Source organism: Haliaeetus leucocephalus, unplaced genomic scaffold (genome assembly GCF_000737465.1).
Source record: "Haliaeetus leucocephalus isolate CR32 unplaced genomic scaffold, Haliaeetus_leucocephalus-4.0 Scaffold992, whole genome shotgun sequence".
Taxonomy (NCBI): domain Eukaryota; kingdom Metazoa; phylum Chordata; class Aves; order Accipitriformes; family Accipitridae; genus Haliaeetus; species Haliaeetus leucocephalus.
The window spans coordinates 2636207-2650999 of record NW_010973428.1 but is presented as its reverse complement, the minus strand read 5'-3'; the positions used below and the strand labels follow the sequence as shown (position 1 = coordinate 2650999).

Sequence of the window (14793 nt, the reverse complement as noted above, 5' to 3'; positions counted from 1 at the left end):
CTCCTTCAACTTTACATGCCATGGCTACAGTCTCCCTGGTAGTGTTCTTGTGCTATTCAGGACTGTGATTCTCCAAAGTGATGTTACTAAGGACCCATTCCAAAACCTCCAAGCATGGGAACAAATTGGTATTTTAAAGCATTATGCTATCAATGCAGATCTGCCCTTATAAGAAGCCATAGGGCCACATGCGTGCTCCATATACAACCCCTGCATGTCCTGACATCTGCCACATGAAGTAAACCTTGTCACTCAAGGCTCACTAGTATTTCTATTTATTGCATTTAAAGCAAGTATAAAAGCCTTCATTCCCTTGAAAAAGTGCTTTCACTGCACATTCTCCCCTTTTGATTCTACTCTGCTGCTCTATGGAGTTATGCTGAGCAGGTCCATGCTCTGGCTACCCACTGGCTCTCGGAGTTCTCCTTTACATTCTATCCCTAGTTAAAAAACAAAGCAGATACTCAACTTCCTAAGGCTGGAGACTGCAGAACAGTAGCCCTAGTGATAATTGAGGAGCTTCACTTATACACAACAGAATGCAATTGCTTATTATTCCAGACTTTAAGCAGATTCAAAAATAATTAGAGGCTTCCAGGCAGGAGCTCTTCTTTCTGGTCACCTGCTCTGAGTGGTGGGCAGTTTTATGCCAGTTCTAGCCAAAACACTGCAAAGTCTGAATGTAAATGAGACTACTACAGAGCTGTAGTCTACTGTTACTGCTAATCCAACAAAGAGCTGTTTCCCCTCACGGTCTAATTGCATCTTCATCCCCAGATGTCATCATGACATTCAGATGAAGTTAATGGCATTTTTGGAAAAATTACTAGTTTACTGTGAGGAAAGAAAAGATAATCTGATGGTGAAAATGCTGCAGCCCCTAATCTTAATGCAAATGAATGGTCAGGAAAGGCTGTTTCAGAAGATGACCTCATCACTACAACCTAGTTCAGAAAAAGTAAAAGTAAAAAGCCAAGGAAGTTTTGTCACGTGCCAAAGCCTTTCCTACACTCTACTGGAAGTTGTCTGAAGAACCATGAAAAGAAGTCATCCGCATCACACAGAATAATTATTAAATGTTTCACTCACTTAACAAATCCTATCTTACATCTCAAAACATTTAGAGATTAACAAATTTTTATTCTCTCTCAAATGATAACATGGAATGAGCCATACAAAGTTTTGACTATTTTGTACCTCATCTCTCAGTGGACATAACCAGGAAACCAGCTGCCACATCAAAAGCACAAAATGACCATTTTCCTCCAAAAGAAGGATAAGATGACGTTCTACTCTGCTTCTTTCATTACCTACTTCTTGCCACTCACTCCCCAGGATAACATCAACTTCAGAGGCATAATTACCTAGGATTTTTATTCCCTTAACTGACATCTCATTACAAAAGCAGTTTCCCCTTTTACATGTACATACATGCACACATACACACAGAATTAGGTTGTCATCTCCCCCACTCCCATACACACAGGAACAATTTTCTCTTCTGTCCCTCTAACCACAAAGTGTATCATCTTTTAAGCTGCAGGCACTGAGTCAGACACTATTCTAAATGTTAACTGTCTATCAAATACTAAAAAGAATTTCTGCAGAGATTAGATTACACTGCAGGAAAAAACATTATGCATAGGGAAACACCATATTTTCATTAAGACATATTTGCAAATATGTCTTAATACAGGATGAATAGAAAGAAGTAAGGTTCAAGTATGTCTCCATTCCTATAAGCTTAAGTATCTTCTAGATGGGAGTGCTAGAAGCATCGCACTCAGGAACCCAAAGCACAGCCCCATTCAGGGGGAGTTTCCATTAGATGAAAGGCCATAATGAATTAATGCGTTGGAAGACCAAGCTGAATACTTACAGCCTTATGAAAAGAAAGCACGGCAACAAACTACAAAGACGTAAAGCATACTAGCATCAAGGAACAGGAGAGGAACTGTTCAAAGACACTTAGAGAATAATAGCCACAAGCACACCTGAGACCAAACATGAGACAAGTACTTTTTTTTTTCTCCTTAAAAAAACCCACCACATAAATGGGAAGCCATATCGAAGCCTTCCATGGTGAACTGTGATAATTTCAATCATCAAAACTCAAAACAGTTTCACTGTAATTGACTAATTACCCACAGTAGCCCTAAATGCCACAGTAAAGTGGACAAAAGAGACTGCAATACACATGCATACATAGGATACAAGTTTAAGACACAAACAGCTACATATACAGTGAAACCATGTAATTACCTTTGGTTCAGATTAACCCAACAAGTGTTCATTTGGTCAGTGGTTTCCTTCACCCTCCTGGTGTCATCATCACGATACTCTCGAAGTAGTTTATTAGAAAGATCATTGAATGCAGCTACCGTGATGTCACCTCTATGTAAATCCTGTACTAACAGCTAAAAAGCAATGAGACAGAGTAAAATAAAAATCAGACTATTTTTCATGTTACGCATTTTACCATTAAACCCTCCTTTTTGCTTTTTTTACAGAACAAAAAGTGCCTATTTTTCATCTAGAAGAAAAAATCTTAAGAAGAAAATCTACAGATACTAAGTGTCCTGACAATGAACCAATCAAAACACAAATAGGTGACGAAAAATTATATTTGCCAGAACCGCCAAAGGCTAGAAAAATCCTCTTCTGTGTTTCACTGGCAACACTTCCATATTTTTAGTAGCATGAATAAATTTAAATTATGATAATAGTGATATAAGCGGGAGCTAGAAGCGGCATAAATGGAAGTGCACAGCATGAGAATTTGATTTCATTGTTCTGTGGGGTTTTTTTGTTTTTAAATGAAGAAAATACTTTAGATGTGTTTGCTTATTGTGGCAGGGTATTCATAAGGTGCCTTGACTTTACAGAATCCTGACCTCAAGTTTATTTCTAAATTAAAAAAATATATTTGCATATATATATATCTGTCCAGTTGTATCTTACGATCTCTGTACTACATGTTTGGGCACAGGCCTACTTTCACTTAAGAAAGCAAAGCAGACCTAATAGTCCATTGCCAATCCCCTGCTCATGTAGAGAAAGACAATGAAAAGCACGCAATTTTACTGTTTACTGAAATAGCTATGGATCAGTGAGGAATTCTCAAGGTCATACTCTCGCTTCTTTCCATACCGAGCTGCACCCCTATATTGTCTCTTCATGATTTTTTATATATATATATATATACATACACGCACACACACACTTTTAAAACTTTATTATAGCCCTGTTCTAAATACTGCACTGATAAAAGCCCCTCCTCACTGATTTGTCTGTTTAGTTCTCATCCTGTGCTACCTACAGCCTGCCCTTTTTCTGACAGCCACCAGGACAAAGGACATCAGACTCACTGATTTATCACAGCAGGTTTGCTGTGATATGAAAAAGCAGCAAAAACTGCCCGGGATGGGGGGGGGGATAAAAAAAAAAAAATGAAGTGTTGAATATGCCTGGCACCTATCAGAAGTGAAATTCAGGATAATTTTAAATAGCTTGGTCCATTCCTGGATTTACTAAACTACTGTTAATAGGTTTCTGTGAAGTAACACATCCCACATTCCGTGGCTGTATGATTAAAATGTTATTGGTCTGAGGTTCAAGCTTTTTGCATAATATCATTTATTTGATGCTACACTATGCTCATTTCAACTACACTTACAAAAAGACATTCTCGCCACCTGTTTCCCTCCCAGAAAGCGATTCTCAGGAAGTCTTACATGTATATATAAAAAATAGACACAATTTAGAATATATCATGCCCAAAAAGAGACAGAATTGCCAAATCAGTCCTACAACTAAAGTGTATATTTGCGTATCAATTGAATCCAGTAGCATTAGATGGACTGAGGAGTCTGGTATGGAAAATAAAAAAGCATAGATGGTCTTACTTTGTTGTCTGAAATCTGTTTGGCAAGCATCTCTTTTGAGGCCTGCAGGAGCATACGCAGACGGATCTCACACTGCTCCATGAGGTGCCCCATTTCTTGCCTCTGTTCATCCCACTGTATGCTGTCTGTCAGCATGTACTTCAGCTGCTGCTGCCGCACCTCCACGCCATGCTGGGTATTGTCCCACTGGTTCTTCACCTTCTCCACTGTGGAGGACAACACACAATAAGAAAAACCTGAGGCAAACAAACAAGTAGTCATAATAACTACCACTTAATTCTCAGGACAAGAGACAATAATATAATTCATTCTCAAATACAGTAGTTTACATATTCAGTATTTTAGTTCCCCATGTAGTTTATACTTTCAAGCTAGCAAGTGAAAAATGCAGGTAGTTGGTTACCTCTTGTTTAAGCAGTTCAGCATACAAGTAACAACTATTATTTCTGGAATATTTCAAAGGCCTTATTTTACTTTTTAAGTACACGCATGTGGGAGGCAAATCTGCCACAGCTGCACTGCAGAGATATGCCAGTAGCAGGGCTCCAAGGAGCACAATTTTAGGGTGGTGGCCGTACCAGCAAGTCATCTTTGTGTATCTGCAACTTAAACCAGTACAAATAAATAAATAAATATTGTTTTGATCTGGATACCTTATACAAAGTGAACTAAGCTTTCCAGATCACTGTGTGTTGAAGGCAGTCTAGTGGCACCTGTACTACAATTTTGGCGAAAGTAGAAACACTCTAGTAACAGCCTACTTTGGCACTTTCATTCCACCACAGGTTTCTACAGAGAAGTTATTGACCACATCCCGTTTCCTTTAAGTATCCCATTCCTCTCTCAATAGAGTTATATTAGATTATCGATAAACAGGCTTTAACCTTTAACAAACAAAGGGTGAAAAAGACAACATGACATGTTCCTAGGACAAAAAAATAGCATGTCAGGGAAAGCAGTAGGTCTGGCCTCAGATAGAAATAAATAGCATTGTACCTTTTTGTTAATACTTACAGACCATAAAAAAAAGTATTACTTGAAAGTCTATAGAGGTGAAAACAGCTTCCCTACTACCTGTCATGACAGTTATTAGGAACACACCACTAGAACTAAGGAGTAAAAAAGCAAACAAAACAAAAAGCCTAAGCTAGATTTCTTGAGTATATCTGTACTCTGAGCAGCAACAGGTAGGCAGTAACACATCCAATATATTTATCTTACATATGCAATTTTATTAAAAAACTAACACACTTGATACTCAGATCACGTCAATCTTCCATGAAGTAAAAATGCCAAAGGCTATGCTTAAGCTAAAACCCTTTACGGTAACTGTACCCTTTGCTTTTTTTTTTTTTTCCTTAACCCTTTTACAGTTATACAAAGGATTTGACAATATTTTGTTTAGTTTCACAAAGATCTCAAAGACTGTGGCAGCGAAGCCAACTTGTCAGAGTAACTGTATTACTGGCAGACAAATCCAATGATCTGTGCAATATAAATGCATCAATTTCAACCCACAGGCAACTTTTGGATTAATTTTTAGGCATGACTTGGGTCATGCTGAATGAGAACTTAGAACAAAGCTTCAGTAACCCAACAGCAAATAGTAATATAGGTTATTAAAAAAAAAAGTTACCATATTTAACAAAGAGTATGTTCAAAGTAAACCAGCAGCTGCTGTGAGAGATCAGTGGTTTCACCAAAACAGCAAAAGCAAAAACAGCAGGAGTGAAAAAAGGCTATAACCCTGTGTGCTGGCTAATGAACTGCAGAGAAAAACCTCCTAAGTGTTTAGGCTCTCCCCACTAAGCTGGAAGGAAAAAATATCCCTGAGAAACAGCTGCCTACAATAGCAACTTGATTGAAATGGATAGATATTTGATGTTTACATGGTATCATTATTGTTGTTGTTATTATAGAAAGAATATTTCTTGATATATTTTTCCCTATTAATGGCCAGGTTAACCTTACTCTCTGCACTGTTGACATATTTACCTCTCTTCAGTCTCCACCAAAACAGGACAAAAAAATAATGAAATTCTTGGTAGCGTTCAGAGGGTTCAATAGATAGGTTCCCAGAAAAAGTTGTCAGGGGCACCATTCTGGTATCAAAGGCAGAAAGATTGGAAAGAATTCCCGATGAGACTGTGCTTTTAATTCCCAATGTCCATGCAGTAATTGGGAGGGAAGTTCCAGAGAAGGAAGCTTTTCTCTCTTTCTGTGCTCCTAGCTATTTGAGTAATTAGCCTTCATCCAACAACATTCACAGGAGTTTGTAGGACATCAGTATATTCCCCTAAGTGTTTAAACAACAAGGTGCATAAAGCAGTCCTGAGCTTCACTTTTCTTCAAAGAGCAACCTTTTCTTTACCAATGTCAGTAGCAACAAAACCTTTGAGTTTTTTCATGTTTCATGACAGGTAGCAAAATCTTCACACACATCTATAGGGTATCTGCTGGAAGCTTCATCCATGGCAGCATACACAGCTTCTCTGTTCCCACCTTGGATGGGCAAGACTATAGGAGAACTCAAATTTTCAACATACAGTTCCTTTATTCCTTGTTCACCTTTTCTGAAGAATCAGGAATGTTTTGTCACTGACCAGATCTCCCCTTGTTGACTGACCAACATGGACTAAATAGTTACTACCCTCTCCAAGTTTCCACCTCACTCCTAGTTCCGAGTGGCTGCAAAACTCAGGCCCTACAAGTTTCTTTAGCTTCTTTGGATCTTAATCCCCTACCAATCCATAGCTCCTGTGAATCTTAGGAAGCAGTTAGCATCTCATCAGACCCTTTAACGTGTCTGTGGGCTTTTTGTCTGACCCCATTATTATCTCCAGCAAGTCTTATGGACACCAAAGAAATTCATGTAGAAGTAGTAAAGGAAAACTACATTGCAGAGGAGAACATAAGGAAATATATCTTTCCATTTTCACTTCTAACTGTGATATTTCCTGCTGCATGGATTTTCTAATCTTAGCAACCAACAAAGCTTAAGAGTTCAAAGTATACATTGTCCCTTAGTTTCTAATTGTCAGTTGTATGCTTTCTTTGCTTAAGTACCAGTAAAAGAAATCTGCAAAGGGGGTGGGGACCTTTAAACTGGAAACTCATTTTCAAGCAGGTATCAGTGCCTTAAAAACTCTACCAACTCTCAGTCAACAATTTCAAAAGTATGTACACAAAGTTATTGTCCTAAGTCAATACATTCATGCTTTTCACTAACTGTCCAATGTATCACAGCTCAACAAAAATAAAGATACATGATTAGTTCCTTTCATCACTAAATAAAAAAATCCTCATCCCTGGGTCTGTGGCTGTCAAGTAACTTAAATTCTTCGTAAGATATTTTGAAATCCCAGCAAAAATATTTACCTTTGTACTTGAAAAAAATGGCCAGTCAAGAAAACAAATGGCAATTCTTGTTCTAGGAATTTTCACTAGACTGTTAAGAGTGAAAGCCACTTAACTGCTAAGTTTTCAGTTTGTTCAAGGAAGGCAACTTCAGCTAGGCTCAAAATCATGAGTTTAAGAAAAAGACATGAAGACATTTACTGCCATGGAAACACTGTATTTGCAAACACAATGGAGAAACTTACATTTTTCTGTGATCACTGTTCTAATGTCTGAACTTGAAGTTTTATTCTTCAAATTCTGAGCCAATGTAAAAACCGAATCAAGCTGAGGATGCCGTTGGTCCAAATCTGCCTTTGTTATCTGTTGAGAATTAGGATAAGATTTTTGAGTCCAAAAAGCAGAATTTAGTTAACATCATCTGTATTATTTGTAGATAAAACATGTATGTGCTGCCACAAGTAGATGGCTGTTCCCATCGTTACTGTAACCCTTGAATTGTCAGAGTATTATTACACTGCTTTAAAAAGCAAAAATATTCTGAATTAGTTACTTAAAATCCAGAGGTGAAAGTTAACCTGTACAAACCACAGTTACCGCATCCATTGCACAATATTTTCCAGTATCTATTTTTCACTCTTCCATAACTTATTTTCCTCTTGCCAAGCTCTGATCATTTATATAATGCAGGGAGGCAGAGGGAGATGAAGAAGGAAGAGAACAGGAAGGAACACTCAGATTATAAGAAACACTCAGACTATATATTGTATAAAAACAACGTAGTTATTTCACTATGGCAATGAACCAGAAGCTCATATTACAAGTATTATACAGTTAAAAGAAAGTGTTTTCAAAATTACACTACATCACATTATTCTTTCAAATTCCAGATTTTGTTAGACACCCACAGAAACAGTTTAGCACTTGTTTAGCCTGCAGCTTTTACTCTACAGTTACTCATGTTAATTGATATCAAGTCAAAGAAAATGAACCTTAATGGTAGCATACATCTCACAAGTACTACCCTTAGTCATGGCTCAGCATACTATGAGCTATCAACAGAAACAAACATTTACATCGGAAGCATTAATGTTACAACTCTTAATCATTTTAGCATGTCTCTAGAAATCAGTTTAGTCTAACTACAACACAACAAAACTCATTAGAAACCACTAAAGAGTGAATCATAAATGTCACCCTCCAAGTAAATACGAAGCTGCTCCAAAGTCTTCAGCATAAGCTATCTACACATTCCCAAAAAGATGTCATTTTCAGGAAGTATTCTCTATATGCTTTGTTTAAAAAATAGCAGTGCCTAGCTCACATAGGGACACAGGAATTAACAGGAAATGGTAGAGGGGAGAGGAGTGTAGTAACAACAGTATTTAAAGAGCAATTTTCAAGTTATGCATTTCCCGCAGTCAGTTTCTTTTTTCTTAAAACACATGTAATTTTTTTACTGAATGTACAAGCTATTAAAGCATGAGCCAATTCTCCAATCCACTAGCCTTCACAAAAACACATACTTTCATTCGTGCAATAGTCCGATTGATCTCTTCAGTATTTCCCACGGTGACTATGTTTGACTTGAGCATTTGGTCAATCAATACCAACCAGTCAGCCAGCTCAGTTATAGTTTTATCCAGATCAGCAGGTGCAGAAAGTTCCGAAGCCTGCTGAGTCTGAACAGGAATTTCCAATGAAGAAGACACTAGCACCACCTTTTGGACATCTGAAACAGAGTTTGGGGGTTTTGTTAAAGAAAAAAAGTCATGGCCACACGTGCAATTGTGGGAATTACAGGGGTTTTTTGTAATTCCTATAAAAATGCAACAGCATCTACAGAGAAAACACAGCAAAATTTGTATTTGAAGCATTTTAACCACCAGAAACTAAGTAAGCAGAAATTCCTTTTGCTTTTTTTTTTAAAGGCTATTATTTCATTGCATGCCAAAGACTCACCCAAATGATTCAGCCTACATACAAAACAAACGAAGAAAACTTGCAAAGGCAAAATGACATTAAATCTAATGTAGTGAAGCTAAACGCTCTTATACAAAAGGCAATTGACCCTTACTCATTTAAGAGAATACAAAATTCAGGAAGACAATTTTAGACATTTATGTGGCTGAAAGGTTTTCCCCACTCCTGGCTCGAAATTCACTTAAGCACAAGTCGAGCTACTGCAATAGATGCTTCATGGACTTGGCAATATGCAACTGTCCTAAGAAGGGACAGATGCCCGCTAGTTCAACCCCATGCTTTCTAAATTTTTAACCTGACACTGCAAAGAAGCAAGGAATGAGCTGAACAGTAAGATTCGCTCCAGAAGCTGTGTTTGGTTGTGTTCTAGTTCCAAGAAAACACTAAGTTAAATCAAGCTGGAGCACGGATATTACACACTTGCCTCAAGCAATGAAATACAGGAGCTTTACTTAACACCCTGTATGAAAGGAAAACAAGTTGGTTTCTTTAAATTTTGTTTACTGCTGCTGAAAAAAAAAAAAGAGTTAATTTACTGAAGTTCAAGCTGCAAATTCTTTCAAGCAAGGGATGTCTTTTTTACCTAGTTTTCTAAAAAGGAGACCTGACCACCTTGTTTAGAGACTCTGTATCTGCTGATCTGTCTCCAACTTGAAAAGACGGCCAGTGTCAGTATCTGGTACAAAAACATTTCATATTTAGAAAGCTTCCCCTACAAGATTCAGGAATGTAAGTATCTAGCAGATGAGAAAGACCTATCTGTGTCCCTACTGAGCTGAAAGATGCAGAATGGCCTTTATTTATAGGACTGCAGAGAATCTGCATGCAGGAGATACTTTACAAATAATTAGCTGTACGGAAAGCTTCTAGGGGATCTGAACTACTAAAAGGCATGACCACAAGGTACAAATCCACAGGAAACCAGGCTGTCACAAACATAGCTATTTTGGTTTTTTTTCTGTACCTAATACACCGGCTCCTGATGAGGAGGCCTAAGCTTTACTAAAACACTCCTCTATTTCAACAATCTTAGGGGAACCCTGAAGGACTCCGCCAATCCTGAACTGCCAAGTGACTTTTTCCCTAACCAAACATTCCCTCTCTCCCACAGTAACATGAAGGCAGCCCCAAGCACAGTGATGGGACAACTTTTCTTATTTCCACTTGTCTAAGTTCATAGGGAAGGTTTTCCTTTTGGGATTCTTTTTGACCACAAACAGGATTAAACTCAATAAACTTAAGCACAACAGAAGGACCGATCACTCACCAGAAGGCTTTGTCTGTGTAACAAGACGAGACTGCCCAAATGCCTCCAGTTCTCTCACTCTGTCAGGCACTTCTCTGAACACCTACAGCCCAGCAGAGAGGAATAAAAACAGTAAGGCAACCTATATTAACAGCAAAAAAGTAATCACGTATTAGAAGAGACAAAATACTGTACACCATACTTGCTACAATGGCACGCCTCAGATATTTCAATTAATTTTTTCAAGGTATTATTTAAAAACAATAAAAACGCCAAGAGGTACTCAGAGTGTTATTTCAATACATTCCAGTGTCTTACCTAAATCTTGGACAGGAATAAATGAACTGCTGTAGACTGATTGTTTACATGGTTTTTACTGCGTAAGCATCAGAGCTATGACTCATTATTTGAGTGCACAGTCATCAGTGACAGGAAAGTAGAGAAATAGGGAATTAATTTAAAAAGAAAAAAGTGTTACCACTAAACTCTATTGTAGTGAAGACAAATTTGCCTCCTTTACTTTTAAAAAGTTTTTAAAAGGCAGTGATGCACATGTAATATACCGGGGGGGGAGGAAATCCCCATTTTCATGGCTGAGTAGGTAAAAACAGATCTTTCTTTCCCTGAACTATCAAAAGCCCCTTTCCCCAATAAATTCTTACCTCCCTGATCCATAATATAATGCCAAATATTTCTATTCCTTTTTCACTTGGATGTCCAGGCTCTGCTTGAAAAAAAATCTGGTTTTACTGCAACCAGTGAGTTCTTTTCTTATATACTTGCCAATGAGATTGAACACTAGAGCTTCTAGTTTACAGCAGTTGTACTCAAGAATTCCCGACACACTTGATAAGATTTTCTCACTAAGCTTTACCACAGCTTCGTTTGTTTTCGTCTTAACTGCTGCAAACATTCAACTTTCTTATACAGCAAAGATTTATTGTGACTCTCTCAATTTCAAATTAATACATTACTGTTTGCCTCCAAGTGAAATATTTTTGATCCAGCTGTTTAAAAGAAAGCCAATACAAAAGAAAAACAAAAAACCCTTAAGCTAACTAACTCATTCTGATGGAAAAATGTCCACCAGTGTTTTTACGTAGACATGGATTGGGGCACATTTCCTGAGCATGCCTGCACGGCTTCCAAGACAGTTTATGTACATCACAGATACACGGAAAGAAAAACAACCATTTTAAGTACACCACTATATTTTCAGCTTCAGGTACTCAATGCTGAAGAAATGCACACCTTATTCCACCTCACGTTGAGGGACTGCAGGCAATCAGAAAGTTTGTCTTTTTCCTGAAGACCAACATTTTTATCCAAAAGCACTTCAGGTTCAGTTCTGTTCAGCAATTCCAGTTTGTCTCCCTGTATTTCCATCTCCTCACTTAAGACCTAAAATGGACAGAAGAGTTTTAGACTGAAGCAAAACGCATACTTGCTTAAGTAAGGGGGGGGAAGAAAGCTTTCCTTAAACTCCAATATTTAGAAATTTCCCTGGAAACATGTAACAGAAAAGCTTCTATTCTGGTCTCTATGCTCTATCTAGAAACTATTAAAACATTTATTCAAATACCGACATTTATTGCTAAGTGGAAAAAAAACACAAAACTGCAAACAGCCAAGGTACCTATACAGCTTCACATCATGCACGCTGATTCTCATCTTACAAGATGCTCCTGTTTGATCAACTCTGGAGGTACCATGCGTATCCAAAAGGCAACACATTATCAAAATTGTTGACTGCATTCATTTTTTAAAAAAATTAAAAACTAAGGGCCCACTCCTGACATGCATTATACAAGTACATGATAGATCACTACAACGTTCTTTACTCTTAAGGAAATGTACTCTGAAGGTATTTAAAAACTAAACATAACCTTACAACTTCATTTTGATCAACCTCCCACAGCCTTCTTTCTCTTTAAACATGAAAGTGCAGGTCAGATCCTGCAAAAATAAAAAAAGCTTATGCTTGGATTCCCACTGACTTTAAATCAACTATGCTATCATTTACCTATAGACCACAAGCACTGTGGAACAGGAGTCACAAATTTTGTCTTTACAGCACTAGAATAAAAAAATTACAATAGCAAGTACACATCATATTTATTCATCCCAGTATTTATATTATTCTCTGTTGCACAAGTATTATGGAGGTGTGCATAGTAAACAGGAACACAGGCCTGGAAGGGAGATCACTGAACAGAGAACCCTGCTACAATAAGCAGTATACCAAATAGTGCCTTTCCTAAATTTTCAAGGGTCTACACCTTTTAAAAAAACAAACAAACAAACAAACAAACAACAAAAAAAAACAAAACCACCAAACACACACAAAATTTTTAAACATGTTATATCTTTTTTAATTGGAGGCTGCTCCAGAAGCTCTATTTAGAAATCTCCTTCTCATTCCCAGATTGTATTACTCCTGACTGACCAGTTAACATCTGTTATTCCTACTTACCTAATATCAGCCTTTAATAATAGCTCATCTTCCCTACACTTCCTCATTCTCATCATCATGTCCCTTCTCATTGTTATTTGACTAAACAAAACAAGGAAAGCTCCAGGTTTCTTTGCAGATGAGTTCTTCACCCTCCTGAACAGCCCAGCAATCTTACTCAGTACCTGTTCTATTGCAAACTCACTTTTCTTTAATATCCATAACCAAAACTGCACACACATTCCTGCTTTCACAGGGACAAATTGGTACTTAATAATTCCCTACCAGTGCTTCTCTAGCAAATTCTGCTCTTTCCCCCCTTATTCCAGTTCTACCTTTAACTTCAGGTATCTATATGAAGGTAGAAGACATGAAAAATTAAACTGTCATGATAGTCAGACAGCAAATACTCAACTGACAGGAGTCAATTTGTTTAGGCAAACATAACTGCAACTACTTTACATTGTTTATACATGTTTGTTGGAACTTCAAGCCTTTCCACTTGATTTGGTCTAACAGAGGTTGTCTGCTTCTTGGTTTTTTTAATTACTAATTTTTAAAAAATGAGTAAGCAGGTTTGTTGGATTGACTACTCCTTCCATTCCTTTAGGATTCCAGAAACATTCTCTTTCACACATCTACAAACCAAAGATATTTTGTTGTCAAAGCCAGACACAAAATAAACAGGAAAAATACACACATACATATGCACCCAACTTACTTGAAATGACAAAAACCCTTATAGTTTAAAAAGCAGCTTAAACAGAATCTTCCACATGTAACAAAGTATTAAAGCTGCCCACTAAATGGGACAACGGTGCTTATTTACTATTTTAAGCTTATTGGCTTTTTGCTGAAGTTTTGACAATTATAAAGTTGTCTTGGGGACATCATCTCCAGTGAAATTCCACTTACTGAGTTTTATCAGTAGTACATCTATTTCTGACTTTCTGATACATAGCCACCATGTTCTGGCTAGATAACCCAACTTCATTACAAAATGCATCTTGCCTGTGTAAGTAATCTCACAAAACTGTCTCACACAACCATAATTCTTCTTCAGCTATCTACAATGTGAAAATTCCCCTCCCCAAAAGCCATGTCCTGATGCCTTGCACAAGACATACATGTGCATACACATATAAACACTAATTAATCTTGCCTGTAATTCTTTCAAGTTTTCTTCATGGTCAAATGTAAATCTTGCATCCAGAGCATTTTCTACATTTTCCAACCAGCAACGCAGCTCATCAAGCTTCTTTCTGTACTCTATCAGCTGCTGATTCTCTCCTTTTAGCCTTAAAAAGGAAAACAAAAAACCCACATGCATTTCTGCAGTGAACACAGCACGTCAGTCCTATATCACTCCTGATGCAACACAGTCACATGTTTTTCAGTGATTGAGCATTTTAAAGGGTTCATTTTGGTATTCAAAAGATTCTATCCTCACCATTAAAATGCAAGATACTTGCAAGTTAATACTACCACCTTAAAAATAGATAAATTTCAGTTCCAAAGTCACAAAATAGACTTTTAAAAGTCTGCAGAAAACATTAAACATAAGTGACAGTAATGACACCACCTTCAGGCCTAATCATTGTAAGCCACTACAAGGCCACTGCTAGTAAAAGTATTAGAAATGTCCCTAAACCCTCCAAGGGAAAAATTCCCTAAATCACAAAAAGCTTTAAAGGAACTTCTCAAACTAAATAATTAAGAAAAAACTTATTACATTTCTAAATGTATCAGGTGATGTTAAAAACACATAATTATATAAGTAGCCTCCAAAAATAGCTATTCATTCCAGGATTTATCCTTCTACATTTTTTAGCAGTAAGAACAGAGAGGGG

General features: G+C 37.3%; 1 protein-coding gene across 3 annotated transcripts in view; it reads right to left on the bottom strand.

Moving 5' to 3' along the window:
• UTRN (utrophin) overlaps positions 1-14793 on the bottom strand; it is a 387621-nt gene that overhangs the window by 224724 nt on the left and 148104 nt on the right. For all 3 annotated transcript variants that reach the window (XM_010584498.1, XM_010584499.1, XM_010584501.1), the window contains exons 44-50: positions 14106-14241; positions 11743-11892; positions 10513-10594; positions 8789-8994; positions 7508-7625; positions 3906-4111; positions 2263-2417 (exon numbers count right to left, since the gene is read on the bottom strand). In XM_010584498.1, the coding sequence (XP_010582800.1) occupies positions 2263-2417; positions 3906-4111; positions 7508-7625; positions 8789-8994; positions 10513-10594; positions 11743-11892; positions 14106-14241 (1053 nt within the window). The remainder of the gene's footprint in view (positions 1-2262; positions 2418-3905; positions 4112-7507; positions 7626-8788; positions 8995-10512; positions 10595-11742; positions 11893-14105; positions 14242-14793) is intronic.